We start from the raw sequence: 24970 nt of genomic DNA, 5'->3' as shown, positions 1-24970 counted from the left end.
GGTCAGAAACGTTTCCGAATTTTCCAAATAACAAATTTATAGCTCAATCGGTTAATCGTCCTTTAAAAATGCCTTGTACTTCGAGGAGTGCATATAAACAAAACTAGTGACAGTTTAGAATATTCTGAACACTATAGTCAGTCAGTACGCCTATAGAGACCTGTAGGATTATAGCTTTAGCTCTAGAAGAAACGAGGGCATCCAAGAGTAAAAGAACACCTTGTTCCTTCCCTTTGAGAGGCTTTGGCAAATGCCGGTATCGGCTTATACGGGAACACCAAGGAACGGCCATAGTAATGATACCTCCCCCCCCACCCCGGCCCATCATACACAAGCTAAGCTTTCGCTTCACTTCGCAAACTTATGAGAGGAAAGGAACAGAAAAAGACAACGAATTAGTTATGCAATAAATGAAAAACGGCATGGAAATGCGAGAAGATAAACTACAGAAATAATAAAATACGAGTAACATGAGAAACGTTAAAAGTCGAGTTGTAATAAGGATGAGAATGATAGATTCGGAAATCGTGAAAGAAAGAGATCACTTGGGAGACCTAAGCGTAGATACGAGGATAATACTGAAGTGATTACCATAAGACGAAACCTTTCCGTTAAGATGTATACTAAAGAGTGGCTCACGATGCAAATTTTTTTCGATATAAAATATTCTAACACATACAAAATCAACTGATATTTTAGTCACAGGCACCAAAGAAAATATACGCCTTCTACAAAAATTACACATTCATGATAGCTAATCGGGTTTTCTCATCAAGATGACACCCGAGTGCGACATTAAAAACACGAATTCAGGTGTTACCATTTGGCACTCTAATCAAGTTGTAAAACCAGGAATGTTTCACACCAGAAAGGTCATGAGAAATGTTCCTTTCGGGTGACTACTACGGTCCTATAGAGCAATATTTCACAAAGTGTGGCACGCGGACCACCGTTGCTACGCGAAAAGATTTCAAGGGGTACACGGAAAGAAGAACTTCTTGGGCTACCAGCCGTGTAAGGTTGTTTACTAAAGAAAACACCAAAGTTTCCAGAACCATCTTCGCCCTCGTCCTCAGGGTGAGCCTTACACGGCTGGTATCCCGGAAATAATTCATTATACTTAGTCGCTGTGAAAACTTCAGATCATACATGTTCCAGACTTCTTCTGTCTACTGTAACATTAAGTATAATACAAAGAAAATTCGACGATGCAGTCCGATTGGAAAACTGAAGCGGAAAATTAGTCTTAGTATGGGTTGGGCCACTGGAAGCAATATCCACAGCTGACCACTAACCTTCGGCCTCTCGGGTTCGGGTTATATTGGCTTCAGCGTGCCTCATAGGCGGTCTGAACAAGGCGACGAAGAGGGAAGTGTCCCTACCCCTGCCGCAAATCGAACCTCGGTTGTTCAGGACGTAGTAACCAGTCACGTCACTGACTGAGCAACCACGGCCAACGTTGCTTTATACGAGGTGCGATCGGAAAGTCTCAGACTGCGCGTATAAAAACCCGTACACTTATCTCAGGTATTAAATTCATCCATCACCCTCGAAGTAGTTCCCCTGGGAGTGAACATAACGATCCCAGCGCCGCTGCCAAGCCTGGAAGCATCCCTGGAAAACTTTCTTTGTCAGCCTGTCAAGCACCATCTGCGATTCTGCCTGAATCTCGTCTACTGTCTCAAATCTCCTTCCCTTTAGCTGAATTTTCATATTTGGGAAGAGGAAGAAGTCACACGGCGAATAAGGAGGGTGCGGGATGACGGCCATGGTGTTTGAGGCCAAAAACTGGCGAACTTTGAGGGCGGTGTGCGCTGGCGCGTTGTCATGATGTGTCGCATGTGGAGTTCTTCCTTTAGAATCAGCTGACAGGTCCCATAGCCTATCCCAACAATGTCGCACAAGTCGTTGATGGTACGACGTCGATCTTCGTGAATGGCCTGCCGAATCTTCGTAACATTTTCGGGCGTTGTGCTCGAAGATGGTCGTCCAGAACGCTCGTCATCATCGACAGAGGTTCGGCCATTTTTAAAACGTGAATGCCACACAAACGTTTGTGCACGACCCACTGCGGACTCCCCAAATGCTTGCTTTAGCATTTCATAGGTTTCCGTAGCCGTTTTGGCGAGTCTTTGGCAAAATTTGATGCACACGCCATTCCGAAATCGCAGGAGGGTCGGTGTAATGCACTACCAAAACGCCCGTAACTAAGAAACAAATGCTAATTCGATGATGCCGGCTGGCACACTGATTCACTATGAATGTAGGCCGCACCCCCTAAAGGCAGAAGCTCGTACTACATCCGGTTCGCCCTCTATTGACACAGTCTTTCAACTTTCCGATCGCACCTTGTATTGTGGACTTTGAACAAAATAATATATCTCTATCATTAAAATTCATTCCCACATTAAACAGCCGTAAGATTATTCTTCACACATTAACTACCTAACTAACTAGATGGCTTACCGACCCCTTAGGTTCATCACCGAATTAACCAAAGCCCAACACCGGACCCTGTCCTGGGCCAACAAAATCCAGTCTCCAACTCCTATCTCACATAGATCCCGCCTGACATTATCCTCCCATCTACGTCTAGATCTCCCCAGCGGTCTCTTCCCCTCAGGCTTCCCAACCAATACCCGGTGCACACCTCTTGTCCCATCCATGCGCGCTACATGCCCAGCCCATCTCATTCTTCTCCACTTAATTACACTGACATACTGGGGGAGGAGTGCAGATTTTTAAGTTCGTCGTTATGTAGTTTTCTCCAGACCCCATCGTCTTCTCTCCTAGGCCCAAATATCCTCATGCATTACTCAATTAAAATAATTAACAATTAAATAAATCTATTATATTTGTACCCCGAAAAACATCTTAAGAAAATCGCAAATTTATATTTTGCGTACCTCACTTGACTCCATGACACAATACTGTACGCCTACATATTATTTGACCGAGCTATAATCAGGTTCCCAAGCAGAATTCAATTGCATGGGGTTCGTTTTATGAACCCATAAACGCAAGGATTAAAACTCATTATCCAGGTTAAAAAATGAACGCATTTATCACACCTAGTCAGGCATTCGTGAATCACCAAGAGGGTTATTAACTGCACAATTTACTTCACGTCAATTTCGTCAGTGAACATGAGGAGTTTCCACCCAGACAAGATGTTCTGAATGAACGACTGACTTCAATCAGACGAGGTGTATGAAACACTCAGACAATCACACATGGCAAGCCATTAAAACACCCCTGATAGATTGGGTGCGATAATATAATGAAATGCTCCCGTTACAGCAGGAGGGAGTTGAGATAATGCTCATAAAAATGTTGATTTCGATAATGCAGTATACCTCGAGCCATCCATCATGCATGCCATGGTCGACCAAGATACGATCAGCGTCTAATTAATACTCTGAGCCACAGCACACGGTAAATGAGCAATCATTGCTAACATTTAACACGACAATCGCCCGGCTTATTCAAAATGGAAACTGAAACACCCAAATCTGAAGATAGTATACGGTCTCCTGGTTTAAAACAGGTCACAGACACTTATCATTGCAGTGAAAGCTCTACGAGACCGGTGAATGCCAAGGTACAACGTCTTCCTTAAGCTATCGGAACCTCGTAAGTTCAAGAAATTCCCTCCATTTTATGGAAACAGAAGATCCATCACCGTGGTACTTAAATCAGCAACTGCTATCTACCAAGAGCCAGTTTAATCCATTCACAGGATTACATTATATATTTCTACAAGATAACATTTCAGTGTTATCTGTACGCTTACAACTGTCAAGTAACTAGTCTACTTCTAGTGTTCTGACCAATACACTGAATACATTTCTTTTCCCACGTGGGCTACATGACCATATTACTGAGAGCAGAGACCTACAGTCGTCGAAAAGCTGGGCCATGTTCTTTTTTAAACTTATCGAGAAAATAAAATACATTTTCGTAACTACATTTAGGAAAGCCATAAAAATCTGTTTGTGTAGTATATCAATGATAGTAAGCAATAAAGTATTCACATCAAAACGAGAGAAGGACATTAAATACGCATGTTTTATTCTAAATTTATGAAATGGGGCAGAGAAACACGAAAGCCAAAATAAAAAATAAAAAATAAAAATGAGAATTATATATATGACTAGCAGTGTGGAAGCCAATGCTAAAAAGTGTGTACATCTCAACACCTTGTCATCTTAAAACAAAAGCATTTCGGACAGTGCAGCTAAACTTCATGCAAGTAATTTCTGATATGCAGATTGTAAGTTATGAGTTATGCTATCTGAAGTTGGGTCCTTTTCACCATTACGTTGCGTGTCCTAACCTCAGGCTTCGGACGGAGTAAAGCACCTCCAAATATATAGGGAAACTAAGAACACATTTAATAAAGAGTTGCGGACGGCCGAAAAGGGGTGGAAATCTATCTTGGAATTTCAGCAGGGAGCCAACAACTCCCTTCCACAAAAAACAGAATGTTAGTGTTAGATTAAATCTTTGATCGGCGACGAAATCTTGTGAACACTGCAACGGATCTTCGGGTTCCATGAAGGAAAGTCAATTTCTTGACTAGATAGGCCAACTATCAGCTTCTCAAGAAGAGCTCTGCTCCACGGAGTTAGTTAAGTTCATCCTGAAAACACCGATTATTTTAAATAGGCTCATGTTCAGCAATTTAACCAAATAGTTTAGAGACTTTCCTCGATGTCTTCAAGCAAATATGAGGACAATACCTTATAAATAATGTAATTCATCATATTTTTTTTTCCTATAGACGATGTATTATCAATACGTTTCGAAAAGCGGAGTTAAATATATCGAGAATCAGCAATTACCGTTTTGTCATTTTGATAACATCCGGCATATCGTTTACAGGTACTGTGTAAACAGAAAATGGGAAATCGCGGTAAAAATAAGATAGGATGTGTTATATGAACCTCTCTCTCATCGTAATATAAACCTCCTTATCGCGCAAGGAAACAATTCTTTAACAAACGAGGATCTGTTGACATAGTTACAGCGGGAAAATTCTTAGATTTCATGTGGAGGAAATGTCAATACAAAATATTTCAAGATCAGTCATCTTCTGGGAAACAGCACTATGTAGTCTGGTAGAAGTTTACCTACGCTTCAGAGGTGCTTGCTGCCTCCATAATCTTTGTGATTTGTTCGCCTACTCCCTATAGATCCGGTCTACACGCGGTGGCGAAGAAAATACATCCCTGCCGCTGTCGGGAACTGAACCCCGTTCGTCCATCTCGAAGCCCTTCACTTATCGACTGAGCCAATCCGATTCATTGAGATCTGTTGAGACCACACTGGAAGTTTTACCCTTTGAAACTGAAGTCCATCTAAATAATATTTTAGAACATCAGTTCGTTTCGTAAAGGAACCACAAATCCTGAGGATAATAAGAATTGCATAAACATAGGCGAAATTAAACAAAATAAGTTTAAGTGCTTCCGTCTATGAACGGTGGAAAAGATGGTTGTGAGTGTACTAGCGCACTTTAAGTCTGTTGGAATTCATTCCAACTTCACTGCTTGTGAAACTGTGGGCAGGGAGAGACCACGTATCGATCCTTGGTACCACATGACAATTGCAAGGACCCACGAGGGGACTACAGATGGGGAGAAGAGGAAGGACGAGAAGTGAGGTCTAAAAACAAGCACAGATAAAGAGAACAGAAGGAAATTACGAATAAACGAGATAGAAGAAAATGAGGAGGCTCTTAGCATAAAGTAACAGTTGGAAAAATACAGCGAAAATAAAAGGGATTCAAGGAAGCAGAGCTGGACTCGGCTTCACAATGCATGGAAGAGGTAATTAGATGGCAATCCGTAGAGTAAACCACAAGTTTATTTCTTTTAGAAATACTTGCTGCTCAAGCCACGCATTAGTCGAAAGGAAAGTTAAATAGAAACTTAATTAAACTTAATAAAAACACCGACTGAGATAAACCAAACATTTTGTTTCTAAAGAACATAAGAGCAGCCTAGGATTAAGTCCTGTAATCGCTGCACCTGATAACAACCGAAAGTCTGGATATTCTCTACTTACATCGCCATATTTAACTTCCATTTTACGCATTACAAAAATAAGTAAGGGTCATTCATGCGCATGCCCGATACACGTTTCGAGTAGAATCTCAGCAGCAAAACATCAAAACATTACGTTCGATGGAGATGGCTGTCTTCTGGGTTCTTGCACCGTGTAACCTGGTAGAAGTTCACCGACGTTTCAGAGGTCCTTACTGCTTTCATCATCAGGGCGAGCCCTGGTGATAGAGAACAGACTACAAACATGTGTCGCATTAAATTTCAATCCTTCCTAACTTCCTTCGACAATCCTAACAGAGTATTCTCACAACAAATTTAGAAGTCACGGTTACAAAGCATCGCCTTTTTTCCAGAAAATTCTCAAGAGCGAATGCGTCTACGAGCTAACGTTCATAATTGTCGCAAAATATCTTCGAGCTTCGTCGTCCGAAACGCCGTATAAATACACACGTTTCTGCCGGCCAGATGAGTCACGTGGAGAGGGACAACGAAGTGATGGTGCACTTTTGCTTCCTCCCTTACTGTGATGTACCTGAGGCCCGTAGATATTCTGCGTGCAGTATACCTGTAAGGTCTGTAGGCATCCGTTAAGCACAATTTAATTATCCCACAGTCCGAAGAGCCCTGGATTTAAGTGAAAAAAGACCAAAATACTGTTTCCAATTTTCTTTATGAGTATGGAGAAATTTCCATGCTCGAATACCGTTGTAATGGAAAAATACAGGATTTTTCTCTCGAATAAAGTACGGTATCTACTAGCAGACTGACACAGGTTCGTCACAACAACGAAAACTCAAAACTGAGATGCGTAAACAAAGTGAACTAAGGACAAGGACAAGAACAACAAAGTTGATCACGAGCTGCAGATGAATTTCCGAAAAAGAAAAAACTGATGCCCGTGTTGTGATAAGCAGTTTGTTTAAAATGAAAGTGGCTAATCCTTTACGATGTAATATGAGTGACTGGTGATAGAAATTGATTTTCCCGTAGTCTGGCACTCTTACTGGCAGCTGACGGAAGTCAACACACTGCAGTATGTAAAAGAATCGCTAAGTGTGAAATCTGTTGTACTGTTTATCATTTCACATATACCTTCAGAATTTAACGGGTATTACCTGGTAGTCGCATCATAAAACCCACGGTGAGATGTCATGAAATTTACTCGTAAAATAAGCTTATAGAATTTGTTAAATATCGCACCAAAATCCCGACATCTTGATTACAACCAAATTAGTACATACAAATATAAACGCAAAAAGCTTTAAAACACAAATACAACTGAAACCATCACCGAAACAGAAACGTAAGTTCTACAGTCATTCAAACGTGGTTTTAGTTTTCCGTTCATGAAATTTTCAAGCCTCCAAACTGAGTTTCAAGTTGTTACACGTATTACGAAGCTTGCTAACTAACTAACTAACATAACCACGGATGAGCGAGTTTCCTATTTGGCCAACTCGGTACGTTTGATATAGCCAGGATGCAATTCAGCGTACAGCGCCACCATCGGCACATCAAAAGTTATTTCCATCACGCAGGGTTATCGCTTTATAATAGCTAAATAAAACATGCCGACTTCCCTCGTTCCAGAACCAACTTGCTCATATTTGGTAAACATGAGTTTCAAACCGTTTGATCTCTGCTGCCATCGGCTGACTTCACAGTATGAATCCTGCAATACAAGATGCATGCAGCAGTAGTTGGAAAGAAATTCTGTTCAACCCTAATTTGGTGTCGTGTACTGTCTACGACCACAATAGGCATGACGTTTTATGAATACAAAGTGCAGTACCCATTGCAAATTATTTACTTTATGAATCAGCAAACAGTTTTCGTTTGTTAGAGGAACCTTTACATTTGTTTGAATTCCACAGTCTTCGGACCAAATAACTTATTCCACAAAGAAGGGTTTCTATTTAAATCAAACATAATTTTAAGCAAAATCTATTTATGTCTTTCAGACTTGTTAAATATAAGTATTATTCACGAGAATTGAGGTGGCTAGTAGCGCGAGAAAATTATAGTACTTCAACCCAGTGCCGTTAGACACAAAGCATTAGCCAGGAGACGACATTTACTTCAATGTTCTTATAAACAACGCATTATTAAGAAGAATTCTTTTGCTATTAGCTTATATCGATTCTCAGCATGTCGCCACAAGGAATCATGACCATCAATCTGTTTAACTTAACAGCTAATCAATGAATTTTCTTGAAATTTGGTATGGACCTTGTGATGGAAGTTAGTTCACACATATACGTCTCAATTTTATACGGCAAACAAGGTCTCTCAGTTGCACACATCATTAAGGGAACTTAAAGGTGTGTTTCGCTTCTTTAATATTATATTCCTGTGCAGAGTGGCGAATTCTGCGCCTAGATTTCTTTCGATAGCGACAGTTAATGAACTAATTAGCCATACATATACATACACATGAAAACTAACATCCCGACAGATTCTGCATAAAATATTTCGTACTGGCCTATATGAAAACCCAAATGTCGGTGCATCGATGAATACGATATAGTAATTGGTGGAAGTTATGTACACAAAATAATTCACTAATTTCGTAGCATCATTAATTTACTTCTTCCCTGTTCCTTCTGCAAACTTGTACGGGTTATTACAAAATAATGTTGTTCTTTCGAGCGTCTGCTGTTTAAATTAGCACTAAACTGCGCCAACATTTCCAGTAACCCCAAGTCATCACAATATATAATTATCGCTCTTAAATTAATAGGAACTAATCTTCATTTGACGGATTTCCTCTTAAAATGGTTTTCAAGAACTGCCTTTTTACAATTTCGTTGTGACGTATGAGGAAAGCAAACATCTATGGTGAAGGGAACAAAACTTAAATGTAACAAGTTTACCTTCAGGAGCAGTAAATCACAAACTGGGAAGGGAAGTTGGGATAAAGAGAACCGACCAGTGCCCAAGTGCCATGTTCTCAGATAACTCGTGACTCATGACTCAGCAAACTACTGCCGCTGGCATTAGACGTTGTATTCCTCAGTGACACTCGGTGGTGAGAATACACGCAACCCATTGTCAGAATCCTACCTCACTACCTACTATCTACTGACTTAATATTAAAATATACAGAACTACTATTTTATCCGTTGTTTTAGATACTTATAAAACTTCATATCTTACCCTACGGAAAAAAGGCTATTGGTTTCAGGCTATTTGTATATATCAAGTGGAGATTCGTCTGGTACTTGATAAATTGTTTTCTAGCAATTGAAACACACGTCAGAAAAAGAGACTAGTGCTGGAAACAAGAGGAAGAAGATATTAAAACGAAAAACATAACGCGGTTGTTTTTGACTGGCTTCAAATCGATCCGCACAAAGTCTGAAAGATGACACCGGGCATACAGTGATACACTTTCAATCCCCATAAAGTAATTTCTTGAGTACCTCAGTAACTATTAACTTTTTATCAATTATTCTTTACCATGTCACTTATTACCATTCTTTCTCTCTGTTAGAACGGCTGCAGCGGTGGTAATGCCTGACGTCAGACGTGGATATGCTGCAAAAACATGTTAAATCCGGTTATCTTTCGATGCAGCCAGAGCACAGCATCTTCTCACCAGTACCAACTAACTTTAGTGTTAGAAAGAGGCTTGCTGTCACTTGAACTATATTACATGTGGGAGAAGCAGAACGCATTTAAGGACCAGGGTTTGAGGCTGTTACATTTAAAATTTTGACAACTCCTGTAACACACCTACACAAGTCAGCACATTTTTTTACGTAATATTTATACAATATGCACGGAACGAGCGTTTTATCGCGATGAGGGCTGCGTAAGTCCATCCGCAATTTTGCAAATATGCAGTCAGAGGCCATATCATCCACTTGCTCACAACCGGTATGTAGCAGTTCTCTTTATAATTTAAAAATTATATTTGTAAAACATTTTGGTAACATGTATTGGAGGACTTGGAGTTTTCACAGAGGTAAGTTTGAAGACGGCTGTCTTCGCCCTGATGATGGAGGCAGTAACGGCCTCCGAAACGTCAGTAAACTTCTACCAGACTACCCGGCGCAACGACCCAGAAGACAGCCATCTTCAACATGTAATATCTAACATAACACAACAAAAAATCATTCGTATTAATTACAGTGCAGTATCTGTGTCGTTCATTAGCTTTGGAAAATATCTACGTGATTGTAGTAAATAAACATCGTGGCCTATGGCGTATATAAATTCGAGAATAACATATCTGGAAAATATGTGTACGCCACTGGAGTACACTTTATACGCACTCCTGATGTATTTTCACAACCGAGGTGAACAGAATTTCCAGATACGACGTACTATCATTGTTCTTACCACTGACAATGTAATTATCTAGTAACCTGGTACCATTGCATATAAACAGGATGACCAGAAGACAGCCATCTTCTTACTTTTCTCTGGATAAACTGAAATCTCACCGTATATAAAAATTCCGATATTTCCGCCACAATATTTCTTTCCACATTCTGTACTCCTTTAGTTTTTAATCATTCGTTAAGAACAAGATTCATTTGATGCAGGCTCAAAATAAATTTAAACTGGAACAAGAGAATTCCAATATTTCTTCTCCCCACTCCTTCCCAAGCCGATTAAGGAAAAGTAAACAGTATTACACATTAATGCAGAAATTCGCCAACAACTAAATAACTTTCGAACAAGAAGGCGAGGTTTCATTCAAAAATGGTAAATGGTATGCAGATTGTACCACCAGGCCACGCTCACGTCATCACAGAGCCCCGAAGAAAGTAACTTTGATTACACTGTGGTAAGTTATGAAGCTCGGGAGACGATGTGGTGGGGAATACTTCATACCCGGTCTAATAAGCGTCTTAACTATTTCGAGATTAAACTATTTCTTCTAACGTAGCGGTGTAGTATAAAGTGAAGTGAACGCGTTCGTTTTATAGGCTTCATTATGAGAATAATGAAGCGAGACATTTTTCACGCATCACGAAAGTTATGTATGTATATGATACACCCGTTAAATTCATATCTCCTGATTCTCTAATACAGGGGTTTTCAAACTTTTTCGTATGCGTACCGCTAATTCTAATTTAACACATTAAATATACCACTACCCAAATGTGTTCAGGGAAAACTTATCTATGTTAATATTATCTTTTGAGTATCTTACTTAGTTCGCGTACCACTCAACATTGGTTCGCGTACCATCGGTTGAGAAACGCTGCTCTAATAGATTTCTTTACCACACAAAATCAGGATTGAGTATAAATTGTGCAGAGACAGTGGGCTTGTCACTCACTACTCACAAATGCACACTTCGAAGACTAAGAGAACTCCGAAAGGAGACGGCCAAGACCCACACTGGGTTGTACAGCCACGGGAAGGAAGAAATAACATTACCTCCCATATACTATAGGCCTACTTGTTGTCATATGTATGATGTATATTACGGTAATAAAGCCAAACGCTTCACTATGATAGTGATGAAGGAATCAGATAAATATTTGGTTTAGCCTTGTGACGGTTAATTTAATTCGGTTGAACTGATAAGCTCCTAGTTTAAAACTTAAGAGATAAATAAAGTACTGAATTTAATAACTTCAATTACACCATAACTCGGGAGAAGCTTGTCTTTCTTGCGTATTGTCACTTTAAAATAAACGAATCGCTGTCAGACCTTAATGAAAATAACAGCAATAAACATTCAGATCTGTAGTCTGTTTCATTCATTACATCTTTCTGTTAGCTTCCAGTCAACTTAGTAACTACGCAAAAAAGAGTTGTTACTGAGAAATAAAATTTCATTAAAACAATTAATAACGAGATGGGGTGTAAAATCTGCAAAGACTTCAACGATGTACAATAGCTGAACATTACCAAATTTTACTGCTTATATCTACCACAACAAATGATAATCCGTCAGAAAATATGCAGATCAAAAGCTTCAAATCAGTTATGACAACAAGCACATGGCCATTTATTTTCGATGTATGTGTACGGTTAAGCAACATTTGCTTGTTCCCGGGTATCAAATATTTAACTACGTTCAATAATCTAATATTTAAAGTGAAAGGTGAGGGTGTGGAGAGGATTCAGCTGACCCATGATATGGCCCACAATATTGACGACGGGAAATTAATTGAATTGGTTTAGAACCGTGTGTAGTGGGGGGCTTCAACTGACTGTACTGCTAAATTTGAATATGCGAAACATGAGCAACGAAAGCTGTAAACGGATGGTCACAAGGGACATCTCCATTAAGCGTTAACTTCACACATTTTATGAAATTAATGCATAAACAGGGCACTTATATATAGCGAATTTTAAACACTTTCTGCGGCCTCATGAGCAAAAGATAATTTTTCAACAGGATCACGGAGATGCTGTTTCCTGGACATTAATTCCATGATAAGTGACTGTACAAAATGAGGTAGTTAATTATCAAAATTCTTTACTTGTTCGTGATTTTATCCCTGGATGCATATGCAGTGTCAAAAGGGATTCAGACATCATTAAGTATGCAATTTACAAGGAGATATTCCTTAGCACCGTTCATCCTGCAGCAAATATGCCACCAGTGACCTTACTGCACTAAGCTACTGCTTGATTTTTGATACATTTTCACGGGAAATCTCAACTGGGTTCTGGTCTCCAATAAGAGTGACAGTGCACTCCGGTAAAAAACCAAGACCACTGGCCTCAATTTTTATTTGTTGCAGATACAAATTTATAATTGCAAAGCTGGTCACAATGAAGCGTTTATGTTTTCATTTCTTAAACAGCCACAAAGGGAGACGTTTCAAATAAAAGTTGTAGATCCTAATGACAGCTATATTTTATAGAACGTACCAGTTCCTTTCAATCAACCGTTTTCTGAGAAAAATTACTAATTTCGAGTTGAACCTCAAGTTATGTTGGGTTACACAACACGTTACGAACAAAAATTGTATTTTCCGGACAATACTTAGTGCAGCCCCAAAATTCCGAATTTAAATTAAATCTGTTCTGCAGTTTTAAAGATAAAATAAGCGGAAAGACGAACAAACATGACTTATATATCAACCCTTAATTATAAGCACAGCAAACACGGAATTTAACACATAGGAAGAGAGTTCTTTGTGTCTGCGTGTGAATTTATTTTCCTGTACATTCGATTGGTCTTAATGTTCATTTACTGTAGACAAATCTATTCTAGCAAAACTAATCATTAACACGTATAATACACACTCCGTTGTAGCCAGAACAAATCGATCCTTGTATTTCACTGAAGATTCACAACACCCGAAAAACTTTCAAATAAAAGTTGTAGAACTATTTATTTTGTCGTGAGCAAATTTCCTTCTTTAAATGACCATTTCTTTAAAGTTCGATATGAGCTTCATTTAAAACAACAGTAACAAGTGGGCCCATAATGGTCGTTACAAACGAAAATGAACTTCTCAGGAAGACTTAACATTCTTAGGCACGCCGCCAAGATATTCGCTGCATCCCGCATTACTCATGGGCTAACTGTAGACATACTGCAATGAGCTTCCACACAGAAGTCAAGCTAAGACGCACAATAAACGTAACAGAGCATCCTCGTTTTTCATAACTGTACAAATAATTTTAGTGATGCAAGCAACACAAGAACTCGCTCAGTCTTTCAGAGAGGCCATTTATTTTTAGTACAAACGGCAAAACAAAAGTGGAGGAAGTTTTAAACCAGATATTCTGAAAATACAAGACGCAAGAAAAAACATGCATGCCATCGTAAAGTCATGATTATTTTATAACCGTAATCCTTTTAACCAGTCAACAGAATTTCCAATATTGAAGAATTTTCTCTTTTGTAAAAGCGAAAGCAATATATTGTTCCTTTACTTTCTAGCAGCCTAGGCAGAAACTTCTGGAACTTACAAAGTTTCTGGAAGTGTTTCGATTATTAAGAGAAATGATACTCCAGTTTCTCCAACTTCGATAGATCGACTTTGAAGACTTTCTCTCCTTGATGGCGTTTTCCCTTTTTTATTTTTTTTTAAAAAAAAGGCAAGAAAGGAAAGTGCAACCACCGAACAGAAGAGTTCACGAAGTAGTCGAAGAGTGCCATGATTCTTTCAGAAGAGACCGCACCCTTAACTTATCCATCCTGATTGGACGAATTAGGTATACTCATTTAGATTTCACTCTACTTCCGGAACCGAGTGCAGAGCATACTACATACTATACCGAGGCGGAGGTTCATCTAACATCAATTTAAAAGACTTACCAAAACATAGGGAATATACTTTTATGGTTCCAAAGACTTTTCTCCCATACATCATAGTTATTCCAAAATCTATTTCAAATGAAGACGTTAGGCTATAGTGTCACTTCGATGGGGCGAAATAGGTGGCGTATTCATCTTGAACAGCAAATACAACACTTTATCAACATTCCGGAGAATTGTAGTAATTTTAAAGTATCTAGGCCTAATTATATTCTCTTGCTGTTGTAACTTTTTTAACAGTCCCATAATTCGAATTTTACATCCTCAGAAACGACTTAAAAATAACACACTATAAATGTCTGCAGTCTACATAATAGCTAAACCATGTTGTCGCCTTTGCATTAAACATTGTTGACTTTTATTAACATCAAAATATAACTGGGAAAACGCCAAAAATTATTATTTATTAACTTCCCTGATGAAAGTAATTAAGGATCAAAACATGCTGAGAATTAGACATATAATATGAATCACAATGTTTCCCACTGGCACGCCGGAAGACTTCCAACAGGCCTAAAATCCATAAAAGACCTAAGAGAACCAACTGTTGAAAGGTTTTAATGATGCTTCCACCTCAGAAGATCGCAAAACAATTATACAAGACGCTAGTGTTGTTTCCACCTCAAACGTTGGCAAAACATTAATGTTTATATAATTGGCTAAAACGTTTGTCTGCCATTAATAACTGAAATAATCTGAGAAATATTAAACACAAATGCAACTCGCTAACAAAAGCTAGAAGGTTCCTTCAACCTTAATAACGAACAGCTACTAAACACTCTCTCGCCTGCGTATTCAAGTGTATGGCCTCTTCGTGTTACTGACTTTGATGCTGGTATCTACTTTACTGTCCTTTATATCTCAGGAAACAGAAATGTGTTGAATTACCGCTATAAATAATAAAGATTCGACATCACGGCTTCAAATGAGGTCACAGACTCACGGATGGGTGAAGAAACAAATCACCCGTGACATGAAGAGAAAAGAGTATGAGAGAAAATGTAATATCTGCCGCGACACTTCTGTAAAAAGAAGCCAAATGGTCTATGAACACTGACAGGTCTCGTGCAAATCTGGCCCTAGTCTCTTCAGAATTTAAAATCAGTCAGCCAAATCAATACGTTTGTATTTTTAAGCAAAAGAGGATAACAGAGATTATTGTTGTTGTGTGATTTCAGGTTTTAACAGCGGTGACCATGAAGATTTCTGTCTTCTGGGTTGTTGCGCTGTGTTGTCTGGTCGATGTTTACCAACGTTTCAGAGGTCATACTGCCTCCATCATCAGGACGATAAATATGAAGATTTGTCTTCTGGGTTGTTGCGCTGTGTAGTATGATCGATGTTAACCAACGTTTCAGAGGTCATACTGCCTCCGTCATCAGGGCGATGAGTATGAAGATTTCTGTCTTCTGGGTTGTTGCGCCGTGTAGTCTGGTCGATGTTTACCAACATTTCAGAGGTCATACTGCCTCCGTCATCAGGGCGATGAGTATGAAGATTTCTGTCTTCTGGGTTGTTGCGCTGTGTAGTCTGGTCGATGTTTACCAACGTTTCAGAGGTCATACTGCCATCGCCCTGATGACGGAGGCAGTATGTCCTCTGAAACGTTGGTTAACATCGACCAGACTACACAGCGCAACAACCCAGAAGACAGAAATCTTCATTATTATTATTATTGTTGTTGTTGTTGTTGTAATCGTGGTGTCTAAGACGATTACAAACCACAAACGTCTGAGATATTCACTGGAAAAATACAACAGTTAACAGAACACATGAAAGTAAAATAAGAGAGACATCCATGTGTCTGAAATCTGTTTGCTCTTGTAAGACGTGTGACGTAAAATCGGCCCACAATTTTACAACTTGTATATTAAAAATTCTGAAATAAAATACTGCGTACATTTCGGTTCAACCGAAATTATATTGCCATTTTATACCGGCGTGGTGTGTCAATTTTAAGTATCCGATTTATATGAAACATTTATTCATGAGAAAAACGACTTTGTGGGGACATGTCAGGCGACGCGACGGTGTCGGGTTGGCAGAACGCTGCATGTAATTTTCCTTCTCTCAGCAAACCACCCCCCCCCCCCTTCACACTCCATATCTCATCCCGCAAGACGATGGTGGAAGCTTTTTGCGTTATAGAGTACAAGCCATGGTTATATTTGTTCTTCATTCTAAAATTTCATACTTCGAAACTGTGAACAAAACGTCGCTAATTAGCAGCCCGATGGCTAATTATGACGAGTTCTCAACATTTTATAAGGTTCATTTGATTAATGAGGAGTATTTGTTGTCTCATATAAATTAAATTTACTATACAAAGTAATTTAACCTGAACACTACCCTTCGTACGACTATAATGTGCTTTAAGACTCAGTCTATGTCGAAAAGGATGGTTAATTTGCTGTTAACAAAGGACGTCGCTACCATCACGTTCAAGTGCAGTTACGGGAAGGCCTATTTATGACAAACGCTCACATTTTAAATGTTCTCAAAATAATGTATGTTTAAAGATGGGTGTATTCTGGGTTTCTGCGCCGTGTAGTCTGGTATAAAATTACCGACGTTTCAGAGGTAATTGCTGCCGTCATCATCAGTGATATTGATTAGAATCTCCGAACGTGGTAAACAGTATCCTCCCCATAAATGTTTATAAAACTGATATTTTAAGTTCTCACGGTGGCAAGTCGTGGTTGGTGCTCCACACAGACCTAAGCAGAAAACCACGATAAACTGTGTAAATGAATGTTTTTCGTACGACTTCGATCATTCTAATATGTTCCACACGAACGTCTTTAGGGTGTGTTCTTAGCCCAAAGCACATAAAAAGGAACACGTTCTGGAGAAGTCTCATTGTTTTTGACCCAGGTTAAATACCAACAGTTGCAAGTATCTGAAACAAACTAACACAATGGAACTAAATCCTTGAGAATCTGATAGCTGTTCAACTAGGCACAGAATTCCTCGTATTTTATGGAATCCGAAGGCTCATTAGTGTGTTCACGCGAGTCCACCTCTCACTACTGATGAAGCGAATCCACAACCTCCTACATTCTTCATTAAGACACATTTTAATATTACTTTACCAACTATGTTTAGGACTTCCAAATAACATCTACTCCTCAGACGTTCCGACCAAACTTTCGTACGCATTTCTCACTTTCCCCACGTGAGCTACATGCCTACCTCATCCTCCTCAATTTATGATTCTAATCATTTCTAGTGGCGAGAGGCCGAAACATTGTAAAGATCCTCAATGATGAAGATTTCTGTCTTCTGGGTTGTTGCGCTGTGTAGTCTGGTCGATGTTAACCAACGTTTCAGAGGTCATACTGCCTCCATCATCAGGGCGATGAGTATGAAGATTTCTGTCTTCTGGGTTGTTGCGCTGTGTTGTCTGGTCGATGTTTATCAACGTTTCAGAGGTCATACTGCCTCCGTCATCAGAAAACACAACGCAATAACCCAGAAGACAGAAATCCTCATATTCAACGCTGTGAAAACCTCAAATCATACATTCTCAATAATTGTTGTGGTCGAGTCGACAGCTCTGCAGGTTTAAAAAATTCGGCCCGCAGACTGGATATCCTGAGGGTTTTCGTGGTTTCTACTCAGTCCTTTCAGGTAAATGCCGGAATATTACCTTAAATTAAATCACGACCACTTACTCATATATCCTTGCCAATTAGATTCATTAATCATCCTTTTGTTACACTTATAATCTGAGCTACTAGCAGCGCCGTTAAATAAATGATACATATTTCATACACATACATACAGGACATGAACGCTCATTATGTAAATGCTTAAAGCATCCTGTTACTTACTCGCTCTGAGGTTCAAACATTAATAACAAGACCCTCTTATCACATATCATTAATCTATGTATTGTCTTCTGGGTTATAACACATTTTCTTTTCTTAATGCAAGAGAGAAAGTTAGGAATATATACAACAAGACCAGTAAAGTTTACAATAAAAATAAAAAAACATCTCTCAATATAAGTACAGTCAAACTAAAGTTCATCCAACTCTTGGAACATAGAACGATCAAATGTACATAAATGGGTAATATATTCAGAGCAAAATGTTATGTACATTTGATATGGTTGATATGCTAAGGCCCACATAACTTACTTTCCCTTGAACGCAGTCGAAATTTTAAGATTATCAGAAAGAAGTGAGTGTATTCATTTAGAAATAATAGCCGAACTAATTCACACATATCCATGGTTTGCTAACTGGACTTCAGAAGAAACTTTAAAGTATAGGAATAATTTCTTTGTATGCTAACCTGTAAGTTAGTGAGCTGTAAAGACGGGGATTTTGACATAGTTGTCAAACAAACCCAAGACCATTTTACGCCTATCTGCGGCCTATTGGCAAAATAAAAACGTAACTATAAGGAGATCTAAGACGTTTGTAATCTACCTGATTGGACTATGGAATCACAGCAGTGCAGAAGAATTGCATTTATTTAGAAATTTGTACGAAAAACATTTCGTTTTGGACCAAAATACAAGCAAGTTGAAAGTCGGTATGTGGTTTCGTCAAAACGTTGAGAAATGAGGTGTGTGTGTTTTAAGTTTTTTAGAATAAAAATGAAATATAAATATTATTGCAGCCTTGATGCTGGAAGGTTTTCTTTATTAATTGGATTGCGCTGCCTTACCCGGTCGTGCGCACCGGATATTTGGTTTTCAGGAGCCGCTGCGTGCGAACGTAATCCGATGGCCCACCGGGTTGGCTGCCTTAACCTAACAATCAATTCCAATCCCAAATTTACCTGCAGCGTGACATTCACTCATTAATTAGTCCACATCGCGTTTCCATTTGCCTAAATAATACAAGTAGAAGGGGGTTCGACACGCAAACGTCTGCCCGATATGTTGATGCGAAAGTTAAAACAGGAAGTGTCCCAAAGAGGGCGTGGCTATTGCGTTGAAATAAAACATAGCATGCTGATTGCATCACTTGTGACTCTCTTCTGCAGGTTAAATAATTATGTGCGTTTCACTGCATAATTAAGCGGGCGAATTAGAGAGCAAAGTTCGATCTGTGAGCGGGCGGATGCACGGAAAGAAGAATGGATGAACGGACAGCTCCTGGATGGATGAATCAAAAAGATCAGATTTTAGGAACAAAGGATCTATGGATTTATGGGTAGATGCACAAAAGTATGTAAATAATAGTGGGTGGATGCAGAAGTGGGTGGATGGATTAGTGTTTGGATGGACACGCGGATGGCTAGGAGAATTAATGGATACACAGATAAACAGAAAGGTAGATAGACAGATGAATGGATTAAAGTGGAAGGATATATTTCAGAGACGAACAAAGACAACATAACTGTGATATAATTATTTCGCTGTACTGTGTAAGTATTCGAGGATTAGGTAAAATATCAAAATGTACTGTCGGCAAGCAAAGAGCTTGTATGAAACACAAGACTCAATCGGTCTCACACGAGTTGTAACAACAAGGATACTTTAAATCTATAGCTTCTATAAATGTCTGTTTTCTTATGTTCGGGTAAGACATTCTCGAGATGCTGGTTAGGTCATTAGGGAATCAGATGATGCCTAAAGAATAAGACAGCGTGATTTCCCCAGCTACGCATAACAAAATCACCCCTAACTCTACCTTCTACAAAAATCTTTAACCCAAAAGAGCATTGCTTTGAGGAGCAGAGGATAATCAAGCGATTTTTAAAATCACTGTTAAAGTGACATAAAACTGGTTATTCAGCCCAGATACCTCATTCATCTCAACACCAGTACGGTAACCACAAAACCATTTATTTCTGTTTTACCTCATCACATTTTCACGCAGTTCTTCTAGTCTTATGGGTTATAATACCGCGTAGTGTTGCAAGTGATTACCAAAGTATCGGAGGACCCATCACATCATATTCAAAGCCCCTGACATTAACTAACACCTTCACTATACAAACACTACACACAGTTACTCGTAACAGATAAGGTACAGCGAGGCACTCTCGTTAAATTCAAAGCAAAAGGTCCAATGCTTTTAACTGACTGGAGAGGGTTAGCAGTGTTCCTTTGACGTAATTGGCACTTGATAATGTCGACCTCTATATATTTTGAAATGCCTTAAAGTTAAAATGGCTACTTTTAAAGTTTTTGAGAGTGGGTTGAGGGAGACAGAGGAGGAGAAGGACTTAAGATGGATGTCTTCTCGGTTGTTGCGCCGTGTTGTCTCTTAGATGAGTTGACACTCTGACGGTAGAGGCAGCAAGTACTTCTCAATTCGATACCTTCACCAGGCTACACGGCCCAACAACCCGGAAGTCATCCACGTCCACTCGCCCCCGTCGCCAGTTCACTTATGATAATACTTTAAGCCTGTAGTACGAAAACTTCAAAAGGACAAAAATACAAAACATAATTATAATGGCGCTGAACGTGAAAGAGATTCCGACACCACACCCCTTACGTCTACAGCCGCGTATTTGATGGGTACATACCTACATAGAAGAATGCATTACAGAAGATTTAATCCTAATTCACTACGTACATCTCCGTTCAATCCCTTGTTTCCTGCGTCATTACTTTCAGCATCACAGAATCTAGGTAATTGATAAAGCACAATCATGCATAAAGGGATATAAATGGAAAGCGAACACTGCTAAACGGCGTAGCAAGCAACTCGATTATGCGTATTTGTAACTTGTCCGTTGTAGGTAGAACCTAATTAAAATTGCCATTCGCAAAGGCTGAAATAGGTCAGCGCGGCGGTCCACCGTCATAATCAAGAAGTGGCCTTACATTTATAAACATCAAAACACGGCCAGTGTAAATCTGGCTATGAATTTCGAACGAAGCGCGAAAGATACCTCCATTGGCTTGTTACCTGGAAAAGTGTTGTCGAATTTTGGAATTTTGTTCAGTCACTGATTATCAGAGCCGGGGCGAGGGGTAGAAAAGCATGTAATCTGCCTAAGGCGCGCAGCGACTAAAAAGATGTTTAATATAATAATGTGGTCTAGCGGTTAGAACGCTGGCCTTGTAATCCTGGGGTCTCGGGTTCGATTCCCGGCGGTGCCCGAATTTATAACTTGTGTTGGGCAAGGCCGTGGTCTAGGCAACACGGAGTTTTCCTCCGGAGGCTTCCCCGGTTTCTCCGTGGCATCCCAACAATTACTCCATTCACACACAGAAGAAGGCAATGGCAAACCACTTCTGGATCATCTGCCAAGAACGTATATGAACAGGTCCCAGTCCGAGAAAAGGATGGAAGGATCCTGTTCATATGGACCTGTCGTCAGACAGAACACTAAATAAATATAAAAAAAATATCAGCAAATTCCTCGTTCTGTGGAATATGTGTTTCTGTTTTATCAAGCCACAGGCGCCAAACGAATGGGAAAATCTTTTTCCTGGTCAGTTTTCCTCCTAGCAAAAAACATTTACTTTCAATTGTGTAATTGACGAATTTGCATCCGTTAAAACAAGAAAACGTACGTTACAAATTTGCAACTGTACATGAAGAATATTAATGAGTTGTGTTTTATTGTATGCTGGTACACTGTAAACTTACTCAAGTTTTGAGTGAGAAATAAAAATTGTTTCACGTACGGCGTGATATTGAAACCTTGCCTAGGGCGAACAAATGCCTCTTCCCGCCTGTGCTGACTAAACAAACCGGACGACAGTAGGAGGCAGAATTCAGAACCTACTCCTGAAGCAGAATTGGTTTCTCCTTCTGGCTGTACGGTACCAGAATGCATGATGCAAAAACAATGAGAGATCGTGTTCTTTTTCGGGTCGACCCGGAGTGACAAAGTGGTCTCGGCAAAGGGAATGCGCCTCTGTGCATTTACCACAAGAATTCTAGCAACAACAGACAACACATACACAGAGGCGGATACCCCAAACGGTGTTTACGTCTTAACTTACTTTGTGTATAAGGTGTATTTGTTTTCAGCTCCGTACGGCATGGTACTCTGTGATAATTTCGGCTCGCAAGACGACATTCCATACATACCTGCAAAGAGAAATCGAAATCAGACACACACACGCAAAATGCGTAACGTTCACAGATGGTGGTAGAACTATTGTTTCATTCGCGCGAACCTACAAAAACCCACTCCGCCAAGGTTCAAGACCCTGGATAATTTGAAAGAAGATACACTGAAACTATGTTACTGCAGCATGCTGTTTCGATCAAAAATAACATTCCACCAAACACCAATCTGACGTAACAGACTACTTAGTTTTTAAACATTCACATAATAAAAATTAATCAGTATTTACACAGCACACTTTTTCGGATTTGTATTTTGTAATCAAATGTAAATTCGCATACCAAATCAGTAAGCGAACTGCGATAAAGAACAGATTCAAGCCCCTCTTTCCAGTTAACGCCAAGGGACGGCACAGCATGGAAATAATCATTAGTCTGAATGAAAAGAGTCCTTTTTGTGCCGGCTCAATTCATGTCAAGAGAGACACTTTCTGCAGTCAATAATATTGGAACAACAATCATACAAATCATGTACCATACTACTTGTAAGTGATAAAATTCACGATGGTCCTGAAAATGGAGGCAGTAACGGCCTCCGAAACGTCAGTAAACTTCTACCAGACTACACGGAGCAACAACCCAGAAGACAGCCATCTTCAAGTTAAAAACTTAATAGTAACCCAGCTGTACAAACACTTCTATATTTTATAAAATTTCTAGGCTCATAACCTTACCAACAAAAGGCTCATAACAGACCATACCCCGAGCAAGCACAATACATAACGCATCTTCACACATATTGCTTCAAGGAAGATGGTAATATTACCCTTATGATCCTCTTCTACATTTTTTCCCCTCAGCGTTTCGACAGAAATACTGTTTGCATTTCTCATTCATCCTATTTGTGTTAATTTTCCCACCCTTCTGACTTGTCTTGGTTTCATCACCCTTCGTATATCAAAGTAAAGAACACGGATTAAAAGGTCCTTCACTGAGAATTATCAACACGCATTGACACTATAAAGATTCTTTAAAGTTCTGAAAAATGGTGAGTTCATTATACCACGATCACGCTGTACATTGCCCACATGCAATTTACCAATAATCCTGCATCTTATACACACAATAAAGATTTTTTACTATCGTGTATACGTAGCTAGCTTTAATTGTACAAACAGCCGCCCAATTTATGGTCTGTGACAATGGTTGAATTGTAAGACTTGAGGTTCTCACAGCGGTGAGTATGAAGATTTCCATCTTCTGGGTTGTTGCGCTGTGTAGTCTGGTCGATGTTAACCAATGTTTCGGAGGCCATACTGCCTCCGTCATCAGGGCCTGATCACCCTGATGACGGAGGCAGTATGACCTCTGAAACGTTGGTTAACATCGACCAGACTACACAGCGCAAAAACCCAGAAGACAGAAATCTTCATACTCATCGCCCTGATGATGGAGGCAGTATGACCTCTGAAACGTTGGTAAACATCTACCAGACTACACAGCGGAACAACCCAGAAGACAGAAATCTTCATACTCATCGCCCTGATGATGGAGGCAGTATGACCTCTGAAACGTTGGTAAACATCGGCCAGACTACACAGCGCAACAACCCAGAAGACAGAAATCTTCATACTCATCGCCCTGATGATGGAGGCAGTATGACCTCTGAAACGTTGGTAAACATCGACCAGACTACACAGCGCAACAACCCAGAAGACGGAAATCTTCAATGGTTGAATTGTTACGCTAACATCAAGTTGAACATCTTTGCATTATCTGGCGCATACCTCGAGGTTGCACGGTTCTGGGCCTGCAAGACGTTTCAGAATTTCTCTCTACTCACGTATTTAAGTACTTCATTGGTATCCCTCTGTAAGAAAAAGTGCGCTACCCACACTCAATTTTCCGCGCCACAAAACCGTACTAATGAGACTAGAAACCACATTTTTCATTTTCATCGAATGAATTTCATCGTGTATCTCGTTAAGCGCACGTATTTTAAACTACGCAAAGTAAATACCACGATTACCGATGTCATCAAGTAAATGTTCATTATCTGGAGGTTGGAACGCGCTAACGTCAGGTGTGGAGCTAGATCGGGACAAGGCAGCACGTCCTACGCGCCCCCCAGCTGGTAAATGAATCCCCGGTAAACCCATGGGATCTACAGCGGTCGACGTGAGTAGACTGAGCACTGTGACACACGATTGATGGGGAGAACGAGTAGACTTAAAAATATGCAGTTCCCGCCACTCGATATCAACTTGCTCGTAGACGCTCCCCCATTCTTACGTCTACTTTGAATAAAAAACAAGCCCACTGTGATTGTACCCAAAAGACTGTGGAACCACGTCACACCTTGCACGCGATCCTATGTATGGAAATCAAAACCGAACAAATAATATAGGCCCAAGTCTTTTGACTACATTCTGCTTTCTTTGGTTGTTATATTGACGGGTCCCCTGGTTCTGAGGTTATGAAAATTGTCACACAAAACACTGTCGACGTTAACAGAAATGTACACTAATCACTACAGTAACATTGCCACATTTAACATAAACTCATTGGTTGAAACAGCTGTCGAATCGACATCTACGATTCTCACTTCTTATACAGGAAGCAACTTTTCAGGCACACGAGCTCGTGATGTGGCAACGACACCAGCGTCA

The 24970-nt window shown here is 39.7% G+C and overlaps 1 protein-coding gene across 4 annotated transcripts in view; it reads right to left on the bottom strand.

Moving 5' to 3' along the window:
• The window catches only part of Sema1a (semaphorin 1a), a 799656-nt gene that overhangs the window by 427586 nt on the left and 347100 nt on the right, over positions 1-24970 (bottom strand). Inside the window, exon 1 of one of the 4 annotated variants that reach the window (XM_087343636.1) lies at positions 22235-22322. The exons of the other annotated variants lie outside the window; for them this stretch is intronic. Within the exon in view, the coding sequence (XP_087199762.1) occupies positions 22235-22316 (82 nt within the window). The 5' untranslated portion in view covers positions 22317-22322. Of the gene's footprint in view, positions 1-22234; positions 22323-24970 lie in introns of those variants that run through there. 4 annotated transcript variants of the gene reach the window in all.

This window comes from Zootermopsis nevadensis, unplaced genomic scaffold (assembly GCF_977971745.1).
Source record: "Zootermopsis nevadensis isolate Lab colony 2312 unplaced genomic scaffold, Znev_1.0 Znev_ptg000006l, whole genome shotgun sequence".
NCBI lineage: Eukaryota > Metazoa > Arthropoda > Insecta > Blattodea > Termopsidae > Zootermopsis > Zootermopsis nevadensis.
The sequence above is the reverse complement of the archived record's forward strand: the minus strand, read 5'-3'. Positions and strand labels throughout refer to the sequence as shown.